The sequence below is a fragment of the Pezoporus occidentalis genome, unplaced genomic scaffold (genome assembly GCF_034315485.1).
Source record: "Pezoporus occidentalis ecotype Australia unplaced genomic scaffold, CSIRO_AGI_Poc_V1 ctg57, whole genome shotgun sequence".
In the NCBI taxonomy this organism is placed as follows: domain Eukaryota; kingdom Metazoa; phylum Chordata; class Aves; order Psittaciformes; family Psittacidae; genus Pezoporus; species Pezoporus occidentalis.
This window is the reverse complement of record NW_026915910.1, coordinates 5,460,311-5,473,053: the sequence shown is the minus strand read 5'-3', so window position 1 is coordinate 5,473,053 and position 12,743 is coordinate 5,460,311. Positions and strand designations below refer to the sequence as shown.

Sequence of the window (12,743 nt, the reverse complement as noted above, 5' to 3'; positions counted from 1 at the left end):
CCAAAGGAGTAATTTTAACCAGAGTGGAAGACAGCTAAAGGTCAGTAAAGTGACTTTTACTGACCTTGCACTGCCCGCAGCAGGAGTGGCACAGCCTGGGCTGCAGGCATGCTCCGCAGTGCCTTGGTGTGTCCTCACAGCCCCTGTACCAGTGTGCAGATGCTGGGGGCAGAAGCACTTTGCCCACCACCAAGAGTAGATGATACCCAAGGGTTGCTCAGGAGTCAGCACAAGCCCCAGGCAGTAGCTGCAGCTGTACTGTCACCAGCATGGCCAGAAGACAGGGCTGACACTGACCTCACTTGAATGAAAACAACATCGCTTCTACAGTGCACAGGAGTATAGTCTGAAGTGGTTTAAGGTCAAGCAGAAGCAACCAAGAGCCATGAGACAAGACACTGGAGAAATCATTTATTGGCACAGTTGTTCCAATCACATACACCACAGCTCTGTCTCACTGGTGAGTCAGCAGAGGCAAGGGGCTATTTTACAGTGCAAGGGAGAGCCTGCTTCATGTGTTCCAGACATGTAGCCTCAGCAATATACTTTGTGCTTTAAAATGAAAAGAAATTCTCTTTCACTGTATTAGTGTCAGCAAATCACGATTCTTCCTACACAGCTATTACACCTCCCCCAGTAATAAAAATAAGGATTTTTTTCTTCTTCCTTAATGCCTGTGGCTCAAAAAGGAAAGAAAAAAAGCTTCCACTGTGTGCAAGTTAGCAAGAATCCTCCAAGCATCTGCCTGAGCTCCCTGCAGCAAACCTGAGGAACATCTCTCATCCCTGCTCAGCATTCATCACAGGCCATCCCAAAGCAACACATCAGGGTTGGATGCAGCACCTTACCGAGGCATGACCCTGCTGTTCACATCAAGCTGCAAGGAAGTGGTTTGCTCCTTCCATCGTGCTCCTAGATGCTTGCAGGACATTAGGTCAAAGGCTCATGGAGCTCCAGCCAGGCCCTTCCTTAGGACCAATAACCCCAGACTACAGCAGAAAAAGCAGATAAAACAGCTGAGGAACAAGTGGTTTAAAAAGCAGCCGAGTGGATGGAGCAAGCAATGCACAAAGGACTTATTGCAGGCAGGAAGGGGCCTTAACACAGCTCCGTCCAGAGCCAGCCCCATATCAAGTTCATCAGTACATCATCATTAATAGCTCTAAGTTTCACCAGTTCAAGGCACACGCTAACATACCCTGCTTATTTTGGGCACCAACAGTCAGAACAACTCAGCCAGGGGGGTACAAATTACCCCTGGCTGTGGCTTCCCAGCAGGGTCCATTTCCACCACCCCACCAAGTCCCTAGTCCCAGCACAAAGCTACTGCTTCCTACCTTCCCAGCTACAGATATGGCTGGAAGGGGTCCAGGCTAACCAAATATCATGGCACAAGAGGCCAACAAGCCCTTCAGCAGTCCTTTGAGCAGGGAATGTCCCATAGCTGCAGCCCAGCAGGAGCAGAGGGGTGGTGGAGAGCAGTTCCACCTCCAGCTCCACCATACAGTTAAAAAAAAAAGATAAAAAGCTTTAATAAAGTAACCTCAACTATAGTCTCTTAGAAGGGGGGGCTCTGCACCCAAACCACTATCAGTTAAAAGCATCAGGGACCCAGGGTTGTTTGATCAGGTTACATCCTCTTCCAGTACTGCTCTGTCCTGGGAACGCCGGCCACAATCTCGGACTCGATGCCGCAGTGGTCCTCTCCTCGGAGGATCTTGAAGAAGCCTGAAAGCAACCAACAGCCCAAGTCAACATCTCCATTGGACCACAAAGAACAGGGAAGGGGTTCCCCCGGGCAGCATCCAGGGTGCCTCACCGTTATCGCCCCAGTCGGTGTTCCAGGAGTTAGCAGCCAGCCAGTAAGGAGTGCCGTTATCCACACCCCAGCCCAGGAGCCGGATGGCGTGGCCTCCAACCTGCTCACCAGACACGTGCTGGTAGACCCCTGCAAGGAAACACACCAACACCTCAATGGGCACTGTGCTGCTGCACCTCAGAGCGCCCACAGTTTGTCAGATGTTGGACAGCAAACCCCACAGACCGGCCAAGAAAGTGGGATTGGTTAAACCATGGCATCACAGAATGGTTTGGGCTGGAAGGGACCTTAGAGACCATCCACAGCCAGGCATGCATCCCATTAGATCAGATGGCTCCAAGTCCCATTCAACCTGGCCTTGAACACTACCCAGGATGGGGCAGCCACAGCTTCTCTGGGCAACCTGTGCCAGGGCCTCAGCACCCTCACAGGGAATAACTTCTGCCTAAGATCTCAATTTCTCCTCTGCCAAGTTAAAGCAAACCTGGAGCTTAGTGTAGAGTCTGAAGGAAGGACTGATGGTCAGCATCAGCTCAGCACAGGACACCCAGAGCCAAGGGGCAAGGGGCCCAAAGGCAGCACATCCCAAGCAGTTCATAACAGGGAACTGGAGTCCACATCAAGAGAGCCATCTGTCAGGATTTTACTCTAAAACCCTGTTGTTCCAAACCCTAGTGCAATTCTGGGGGGTCCCCACTGGGGCTTCCTCCCTGAGCCAGTTATTCCCCTTGCTATAAACCAATGGATAAGGGAGATGGTATCTTGTTTCCACATTCCTGTAACACCAGATACTCTACTATAAGCTTGATATCTCCTCTCAGAAGTGAGTAGAGGGATGGACCCTATAGATGTAGTAGGGAAGAGGGCTCCCTACAGCCCCAGTGCTGATGCTCACCAGACTTGTACATCAGGAAGTCTTCATAGACAATAAAGGCTCCTTCCACTGGGCCATTCTTGTAGATTTCAGCCATTATTTCCTTCTCACTGCGAGGGACACCATAGGAGGTGATGCCTATGGAGGAAGAAAGTCCCACCATTAGTATGGCATTGTCAGGCTGCAGAGATCTTGGCATGGCTGAACAGAGACTGCTCAGCATGGCCCTGCAAGAGCTCTTCTCCACTTAAAGGCTGAATTCAAACCCAACTGCTCCAGAGGCACTAACACAGCCACGGAGTGGCTAACGCAGGAACAGTGCACTCCAACCATCCCTCTTCCAGAGGGAATGATTTAACCTGAGTCCTGTTCTTGACCTGAAGACCTGTTTCAGACAGCTTCAGTGGGAAGTTTTCTCCTTGTACTTCCCCATTTCCAAAACAACCCAAATTACTCAAAGCAAGACAAATCCCAAAGAAGCAACCAGATTATGTATAGGGTTACATAACCAGATTACATGTATAGGGTTTGCTGCTACCACCACGGAGTAAGAAGGAGGTGGCTTTGATACCAGAGTCCCACCATGATCTTCAACCCAGGCATGTGCACCACAAGGACACAAATCAGTTCCCCTGTCTCAGTTGCGCCTCAGCAAATACAAACTGTGCATCTGCCAGGCTTATGTTTGCTGCAGGACTGCCCATCACTGAGGGCACAGAGAATAACCACCATAAACCAGCTTAGGAAGAGGTCCAACCCTGCCAGCCCCATTGAGAACAGCTCTGGAGCTGCTATGCATCGAGCAGTGATGGAGGCCACCCCCCTTACCGTAGTGCTTGTCCTCCTTGTACGAGGGCGAGTATCCAGGCTCGCAGTGCCGGCTGCACCTTGGGGTTTCTCCTCCCTCCCCGGTACAGGGTGGCCGGGAGCCATTGACATGGTGCTCACAGGGTGGGATGGAGTAGGGACGGCAGCCTGTGGAGGAGAGAGAGCAATGAATTGGCTGTCCCTGAGCACCCCTGTCCAAAAGCCATGCTGGAGAAGGCACCAGATTACCCATGAAAAGATAGGACCTTTCTGACTCAGAAATCCCACAGATATCATTGGGGTGTGAGCAAGAGTAGGTCTGCCACTGCCAGACGGGCAACCCCTGCTTCAGCAATGGGTTTCCCTCTGGACCTGCTTCCCAGCACCTCCCCCTTTGACAATGTGATGGAAAAGATGGAAACATGAACCAACTTATGGCTATAGAATCATAGACTGATTTGGGTTGGAAAGGACCTTAAGATACACTTCCAACCCCCTGCCATAAGCAGAAACACCTTTCACAAGAGCAGATTGCTCCAAGCCCCATCCAACCTGGCCTTGAACACTGTCGGAGTGGCAGCAGAAGCCTTGCAGGGTTGTTAAGCCTGGCTACTGTGCTCCTTTCCTGGATGCCCCTCCTGCCACTAGGTGCTGCTCATAAACCCTTGTCCCAGGGGTGACCAGAAGGAGCCATAGATGGAGAAAGGAGCAGCCATCTGGGATAACGGAGGTATTTGAGCCCAGACCTGAAGAAGGGAGCATCCACAACAACAGAGACCAGAAGAGAGGCACTGTGAAGGACATGAACCTGTAACAGAACACCAAGCAGAGGTGCTTCTCTTTGCTGTCACAAGGGTATCTGCCAGGACTTACCCACATGAGAATTGTAGAGACCTCCAGACACCAGGCCCCTTTCTGTCCAGTACCTCCATGCGCCAGCAGGGTAACCACCATTGCACCTGGAGAAAGAGCAGTAGTTCCAGCTCCAGCCTGCTCAGAGCCATCCCCTTTGGGGTAAATTGAGCCACTGATTTTGAGGTGGAAAATTGAGGCGGCTGAAGGGAAGCTTTCAGCACGTTCAGTCCCTGCCTTCCCCAGAGTTTCCAGGCTTCAACACACCAAAGCATTAGGACAAGGAGCAGCTAAGAGCACCCATGCCTCCAAACCCCAAAGCAGTGTGCCCCCTTAGCACATCCTTGGATCAGCCATTGCTGCCAGGAGCAAGCAGAGGCTACACAGTTTGGAGACCCAACTCCCCACTCTGCTCTCTACAACTGCAAAAGGCTTGTGCCTGAACACCAAGACTTGGGGCTATTGAAAGATCCTTCATTTGGATTAGGCAGCTGACAACTCTGTATAGCAAAGTACTGTTATGTGCTTGCCCTCCCACCACCAGCCATCATTATCCACTGCTGCTGGGGGTAGGATATGCCCCAGAGGGACTTTCAGTCCATGCAATCACCTTTATGTTCTGACCTAACTCCAGTATCTACAGCATAAACTATTAGTGAGGCTGCCTGCTCATCGGGAGACCAGGAATCACAGGATAGTTTGGGTTGGAAGGGACCCTAAAGTTCATCCAGTTCCAAACCCCTGCCACAGGTACGGACAGCTTTCACTAGACCAGGTTGCTCCAAGCCCCATCCAGCCTGTCAGGAAGACAGGGCTGAAATGATCAGCATCTCCAGGTTGTGCCCCTGCTCCTTCCACCCACCCTTTCAGTGCACAAGAACCAAGAGCAGCTCACCCCATGCCACACTCGAAGCCGCAGCACGACAGCAAGTCCTCCGCCGAGACCTCCACGCTCACCTTGGCGTTCGTGTGAACACAGATCCTGTCTGAAATCGCTTCTACAGCGCCAAAAGCCTGCAGGCAGCCCCCAGAAACCCAAGGGAAGACCATTAGAGCTGGCCGTGGGAATGAAACCAGGCAGCCTTCTGGGAATGAGTGCAGCAAGCACAAGCCTGGCTAGCATAAGCCCATCGAGAAGCCCAAATACTGCAGGATGCCCCCAGCGTCTCCCCATTTATGCAGTTTGGTAGCAAACTGAATGGCATCCTTTTTGTCCAGCAAACTCTATACCAATGTGACTTCAAACTGCCCATGCACTTACCCAGCAAGAGCCACAAGACCCCTGGTCTCTTATCTCACTGATGGTAGGGCAGTTAGGCCACTGTGTCCGTGAGTCAAAGGTATCAGGCAGCTCCATGTCTGCAGCAAAATCCACCCTGGAAGTGAGAAGAGACAAGCGCTGTTACAGGAACACCAGTGGAACAGGACCGGTTGCACAGGACTCCCCAGCCTCCTCGAAGGTGACCTGGAGGACAAGGGCTCTTGTTTGCTTAGTGAAGGAGCATAGATACTTCTGAAGTCCTCAGACCAGGTCAGCATCTCCTCCAGTATTTTAAGTTTCAAGGAGTATGATTGGTCAAGTATCTAACAGAACAGAGGATGGATGTTCCCATCCCCTTCCACATGCTGCTGTGTTTAATTCCATGCATGATGCCCACTAAGCTGCACCCAGGAGACCCTTGCGCATCCCAGATGCACCAGGAGCATCCACACCAGCTTTTACAGGGTGCTCATCTTCCTCTCCCAGTACTCACCTCTCAGGGAGCTTGGGCCCACCCAGGAAGGTGCCACAAAGCTTCTTCACATAGCTCATGTCAGTGTTGTGGAAGTTGTGCCCTGCCTGGAAGAGACAGAGAAATGGGACACAACTCCTCACAGCCACCAATGCTGGGACCAGCCTGGTGCTCAGGGTCTCCCTCAGACCCAATCAGTCTGACACTTGCTGAACAACCCAGAAGCTAAGAGCCAGGCTATCTACAGACAGAACACAGCCCCTTCCCTGATCAGTGCATCATGACCAGCAAGCTAAGGTCCAGCCCTGGCCTTCAGCCACTGCAACCTGGGTTTGGCCAGGTCACCAGTACTTGCTGCTTGTTTCCAGCCTTCCTCCTCTTATCATTGCTCCTACTCTACAGATCCATCAGTGCTCTGCTCCACAGAGGAGAAGACCCACAGTTACTGTCACCATGGGAATCCCTGACAGCATCAACTCACTAGAGAAGGCAACTGGGACCAAGGCTGCTATGAAGCAACCACCACGATGAGACTCCCAAAGCTCAGCTGTCGGGTCCCACAAAGGGACTGCTGAGCAATGCATCCAAAAGTACTCACCAAGCCAGTACTCACCTTCCAGGTGGTGTTGAGCTTGTTTATGTGGTTGACCAAGTCACTGGAGAGAGGCAGGTAGTGAGGAATACTGCGAGCATTGGTGAAGGCCACCAGGACACACAGGATGGACACGGACAGCCACATCTTGGCTATAGACTGAGACACTCCACCTGCAGCCAGATTTGGACATCACTGGAAACCTTCCTAAGGTGGGCTTGGACCCAAGGCTTGGCAGAAGCACCATCGCAGCACCACGTGGCAGGATAAAACACGTGGCTGCATAAAGTCCCTCCTGATCCCGGTTTACCCCAAAGGTCAGGAGAGACGCAGGAGCAGAGTAATCACCCCCCTTCTGCAGCTCATAAGAAATCAGGCAAGGCAACCCTGTTTGTTGACCACTGCAGGATTAGGAGCAGCAGGAAAATATCTTTTGAAGCAGACCCAAGGGATTTGGAGGGTATTACAGGCTGTGTTTACTTCCACAAAAATGGAGAATAAGGACTAGAAGGAATAAGTGATACCCCACCCCCACAAACTGCAGCCTCAGGGATTTGCTAGCCCCTGCCCTAGTACCTGCCCTTCTTTCCTTTGAGGATATCACTCCAAATCACATTTTTGGACTCTATGGCCTCACACTGGCCAGCCCATTGCCCTGGGGACCCTGATGGGGGTTACAGCCCTGGGGTAGTGACCACCTGCCCATGTCCGCAAGCAACAGAGCTGCCTGTGCTCCCCTCCCACTGGGTTTTTTTGTAAGGGAGGCTGTGAAGCTGCTTCCCTTGGCAAAAGGCACCAGGAAAGTCTCTGATTTGGGGAACAGAGATGCAGGGGAAATCCAGGAGCACAGCAGCAGTGGAACACAATCTCCCACTCCGAACCACAGGGACCACCCAGTACAAAGATGCTCCAGGGTCTGGTGGATTCTCTGCTCTCCTGCCTCCTTTAACCTAACTCACATTAAATTGTGCAACTCCAATTTAACCCCCTATTGAGAGATAATCAGTTATTCAGCTGAAGTAAGCAGGGTTCACGCAGCAGCTTCTCCCTTACAGCCCCAACACCAGCAACCACCACTCATTCCACATCCCCACACCTGACTTGGGCACACACTCTGGCCATGAGCTGCTGAATCCCTGCAAACACACCAGGGCACCCTGCTCCAGAACCTCGCAGCTCCCCTTCCACCAACCCCACATCCACCCCAATGAGCTCCAACACAACACCTCTGACCCTCCACAGTAGCCTGAGCAGCAGGGATATTTAAGCTTTAATTCCTACTCATCTCAGGGAGCTCAACATGTGATCACCTTTACAGGCCTGGGTTTAAGCCCTCCTGGGCAAATACACCAGAGCAGCTGGACATGCAGCTCTTGGCAGTAGCACTCCAGCCCTGCGGCCACAGAGCCGGCAGGGATGGGGAAATGCACAAGTATTTTCTATGCAGGCTGCCACCACCTACTCACAGCCAAGTTTAGCCTTCCCAGAGAAGAGAACCCAGCAGGAGTGCCCTACTTTCTGCCAGCGACAAGCCCAGGCAACTGCAGCTAACTGTATAAAGGGGCTTGCTTTCTCTCCCCCTCCCTCCTCCTTCCACCATTTGTTGGGTTTTATCCCCACTCTGTGCTTCCAGCAGGATGCTCAGCCCAAATGCTAGCTGAGTTTCAGCAGCACATGGGTTCTCCTGCCCCTCAATCTCACCTCTTGGAAGGGGTTTCTATTTCCTTGCTAAGAGGTTTCTCACACACAAGGGTCTCGCTGGTGTCCTCACCATGCTTATGCAGGAGGAAAGAGGTTACAGTCAGAGAAACAAATATATATTCATTCCTAAGGCTACTGTGGGGTTTGCCTTGTGCCCTTCAACATGGCCATGGGAAGCCCACAGGTGAGCAGCCTCATCTGAAGCACCTTTTCTAATGGAAAATCCTTGGAAACAAAACAAAAACCCAGCACAAACCCAAAACAAATCAAACCCAAAACCCACTGCACTTCCTGCAGTCAACTCTATACTGTCTGTAGCACAGAAGGGAAGTGTTTTCGAAGCCAGAAGCCACCTAATACACTTGTGTTTTCAATAGGGTGCTTGTAAATTTCCTGGCATGCTCAAACCCGCCCTGCAAAGCCTCCCACATCAATACAGCTCCTGATGGGTGCACAAGGGATATCTCACATCCTCAGGTTACTGGGCCACACAGCCACAGACTTGGAGCTCCAGACACCCGAAACTGGACTGAAAGTGATACCAGAGCAGCTTCTCCTTGGACAGCTATCGCCTTCCAGGCTCTGCTGCACTGCAGCCGCCCCACGGCATGGCCGGTGGCCAGCGCACCCAGCAGCAGCACGGTCACACAGCCCAGTGCAACCTGAATAGCTGGGAGCCACTCGGTTGTTTCAGCAAACAAGGCTCTTGCCAAACCTCCTGCTGGCATGAAGCCTCCCTATGGGCCATGAGAGAGCTGAGCCTGGAGAAGAGAAGGCTCCTTAAGGGGAGACCTTAGAGCAGCTTCCAGTGCATAAAGGGGCTGACAAGAAACCTGGAGAGGGGCTTTTGACAAGGGCCTGTAGGGACAGGACAAGGGGGAATGGCTTTAACCTGACAGAGGGGAGATTGAGATGAGATCTTAGGCAGAAGTTCTTCTCTGTGAGGGTGGTGAGGCCCTGCACAGGTGCTGAGGCCCTGGCACAGGGTGCCCAGAGAAGCTGTGGCTGCCCCATCCCTGGCAGTGTTCAAGGCCAGGGTGGACACAGGGGCTTGGAGCAACCTGGTCTGGTGGAAGGTGTCCCTGCCTGTGGCAGGGGTTGGAACTGGATGAGCTTTAAGGTCCCTTCCAACCCAAACCATTCCATGAATCCATGAAGTCTCCTATGGCTGTGAGGCCTCAGAGGGAGCTGACACAGCTGGATGGCACGGAATATCCCAAGCTCTGCTTGGAGAAGGAAGGGGAAATCCTCGATCTCGTGATTCTCTCTCCCCACCCCCCTACTTTAGAAGCGCCCTGTGTACAGCAGAGCTATAAATACGGAGCACACAGGCACGGGACCCGCAGGACGAGCTTCCTCCAGCGGCAAGTCACCAGCCCCGGCAGCAGCACAGCAAGCAGAGCTGCTGCCCGCCCCACCAACCACCCCTTCCCGCAGATACCAGCGGTGACACACTTCCCGCGGCAGCGTTACTGCCTGTGCACTTCCCCTGCCGCCGCTATCTCCTCCACACACACCTCCCTCCCCATAGGGCCCCACAGATGTTTCAGATATCAACACGAGAGCAGCGCCAAAACCAGGCTCGCAAAAAGAAATTTGCTCTTCAGCCTGAGCACTGAACAGGCCAGGGGAGCTTCTCCAGCAACCTCCTTCCCTTTGCACCCCCCAGTCTCTTGCAGGTGCCTTGCAGCGTAAGGATAACCCTGTTCAAGCTGTCTCCACAGGTCACATTCCACCACAGCTTGAAAACAGAAGCAAAGCTTGGCTGTTGGATGTCTTAAGACACAGTAGGTTCGCCCCAAACTCTCCAGGTGGGAGGAGGATGTTTGAGGCTTGCCAACAGCCTCCCAGGCTCCCCCATCTCCTCTGGGGCTGCAGACCTTGGAGCTGAGAACAAAGCCTCTGCTTTGGGACCCAAAATACCTGGGATTTGGGACTCAAATTGCCTTCAGTTTCTTGAAGGATGAGCAGGAAATAACTGCTGGAAGCCCTGCCCACCAGCACACCACACCCTGATCAGGGCCCCTGCACTTCAGACACGGCTTAAAAAGGGGAGATTTGGGCCACCTGAGAGCAGCCCTTGAGACACCCCTGTGCGAGCCACTGAGGAGGAAGCACAGAGGCTGAAGGCTTTCCAGCATAAGCTGGTCGGGGTGGCTGCAGTGTGTGAGGGAGAGGAGCCTGAGAAGCGAGATGCTGCAGCTGGTGCTGCATCACAGCCCTGCTATGCTACCTGCAACTGCGAATAGACAGGGCACAGGGAAGGAGCTGACATCACCCACGTGTCCTCTCCATCCATCCTGAGCAGCAGATCTCAGAGCTGGAGCCTGCTCCCACCTGCTTTCCCAGGGACAGAGATCCAGCTGTATGGACCATGTTATCAGTAGGGTACCACAGCCTCCGCCTAGCAGCCAGGGGAGATGAGCAGTGCCTGCTATACGAAACCCCTCTGCAGTTCATTGCTGCAGGGTCCCACCACAAAGGTTGCAGGATATCACCCAGAACTCCAAACCCCCAAGTCCCATTTAACTGAGCATAGTCAAGAAATAAACAACCACCCAAAAAACCCAAACCAGGCTATTGAAAGCCCAGCTCACCTGATTCTGTTCAGGCAGGTCAGGCCAAGAGATAACAGCCCTGAAGCACTTCTCAGCTCCTCCACTGTCTGGGCTAAACCCCTCCAGGCAAAGACAGAGGCATCCACATACCCTTTTGTAAGGGTCAGGGGAAGATAAGAGCTGTCCCATGATCACAGTTACAACACCCCCACCCCTCCAAGGTGAAGGTGCTCAGCAAAACCCAAGTCATGTGTCCTCCTCAGCCAGGCTGAGCTTTGTCCTTTGTTCTAGCTGCCAACGATTGTGCATGACTCTAAGCCACAATAAAGCAAGCATATAAGCAGTGCAGTCCAGCTTAGCTTGCTCAGTCTGGGAGCACCAAACTCATGGCCTGGTGACTACATTACAGTTATTACTGAATTATCGAAGCTTGAATATTTTTCTTAAAAATAATTAAATAAAAAAGCATGAGGCACTCTTCCCCACACCCAATCCTCTCTTCTCCACACCCATTCCTTCCTAGGAAAGCTAAATCTTTACCAGAAGTCTGATATCTGGCAAAATAAATACATCTTGAGACAACCTGCAGTGCTTGCCTCTACAGCTTCCATTCACACACAGTGCAAGATTCCTCTCCGGTGGAGCTGCACTGATTTTTTTCCCTCTTCTCACAGACCACTCCACAAACCAGAGTCTTGCACAAGCCCCCAGCAGACACCCTGCTCTACTGAAATTCCTTGCCCTCTTCTGTAACCTTCAACTTTGCAACCTCTAGGTAAACGGGTGAAGGGAAGCGATCTTTGCTGCATCACGCCCGCAGCGCAGCCCCGCTGGTGCGGTATATGGGTGACAGCTATATATGGATGGCAGCCAGGCTGCGTGCCAGGCAGATCAAGGCAGCTTTTACCCGGCGCCATCTCCAAGCCATGGTCCTGATGCCAGACCCCAGCTCGGCCGCGCATCACGGGATCTTCCCACAAGCACTGCAGCTGATGCCAAACCGACCTCCTTCAGCAGACAAGCAGAGCTGGTTTGTTTTCCTTCCCATCTGCATTATATAAACACGGCTTCCTCTCTCCTTCCGTGGGAGGTAGGGAGGGTATAGCTGCCTTTGAGACGCACTGCGGGTTAATAGCACTTTCCCTGCAACAAACCTCACCTCCGAGCCGCAGAGCATCCTTCCTGCATCCACCACCGCCCAGAATACCCCCAAACGCAGCTGCGAGACACCGCTGCTGCTCAATGAGTGTTCCGCAGCACCCGGCGGGCCCAGGGCTGGGTCCCCCGCAGCTCCCCGCGGCGGCAGCGCAAGGGGTGCCCCATCCCAACGCACCCACCCGTGTCCCCCTGCCCCAGCCGTGCCACGCAGCACCCATCACCATACCATCCCATCCCATCACCTGCCCTGCCTCTGCCCCGCTGCTGTGCCCTCACCGCACCGCGTCCCTTACGTCCGTCGCGACCCGCCCCCCTTCGCACTCACCGCTCCGCAGCTCCCGACCGACCCCTCACTCCCGGCGGCCGCGGAAGGGGCAGCTTACAGCGGCTGAGTCACCCCTGCCCGGCCCGCCCCCGGCGTGACGGCATCCGGCCCAGGGCCCGCCCCGCTTGCGGGTGGCGCGCTGAGATTGAGGCGTACCATGCTTAGTTTGTGTAGAGCCATAGAGTGGTTTGGGTTGGAAGGGACCTTAAAGCTCATCCAGTTCCAGTCAGCTACCACAGGCAGGGACACCTTCCACTAGACCAGGTTGCTCCAAGCCCCCTCCACCCTAGCTTTGAACACTGCCAGAGGTGGGGCAGCCACAGC

General features: G+C 53.3%; 1 protein-coding gene across 1 annotated transcript; it reads right to left on the bottom strand.

Annotated features, from left to right (window-relative positions):
• Positions 1-396: 396 nt before the first annotated feature.
• Positions 397-12,494, bottom strand: CTSB (cathepsin B). The gene is made up of 10 exons (XM_062638542.1): positions 12,420-12,494; positions 6,699-6,850; positions 6,107-6,192; positions 5,614-5,728; positions 5,248-5,366; positions 4,374-4,459; positions 3,522-3,668; positions 2,715-2,831; positions 1,820-1,948; positions 397-1,728 (listed from the first exon to the last, which is right to left on the bottom strand). Exons 2-10 carry the CDS (start codon positions 6,822-6,824, stop codon positions 1,631-1,633), a joined length of 1,023 nt encoding a protein of 340 aa, XP_062494526.1. The 5' UTR covers positions 6,825-6,850; positions 12,420-12,494; the 3' UTR covers positions 397-1,630.
• Between the last annotated feature and the right edge of the window lie 249 nt (positions 12,495-12,743).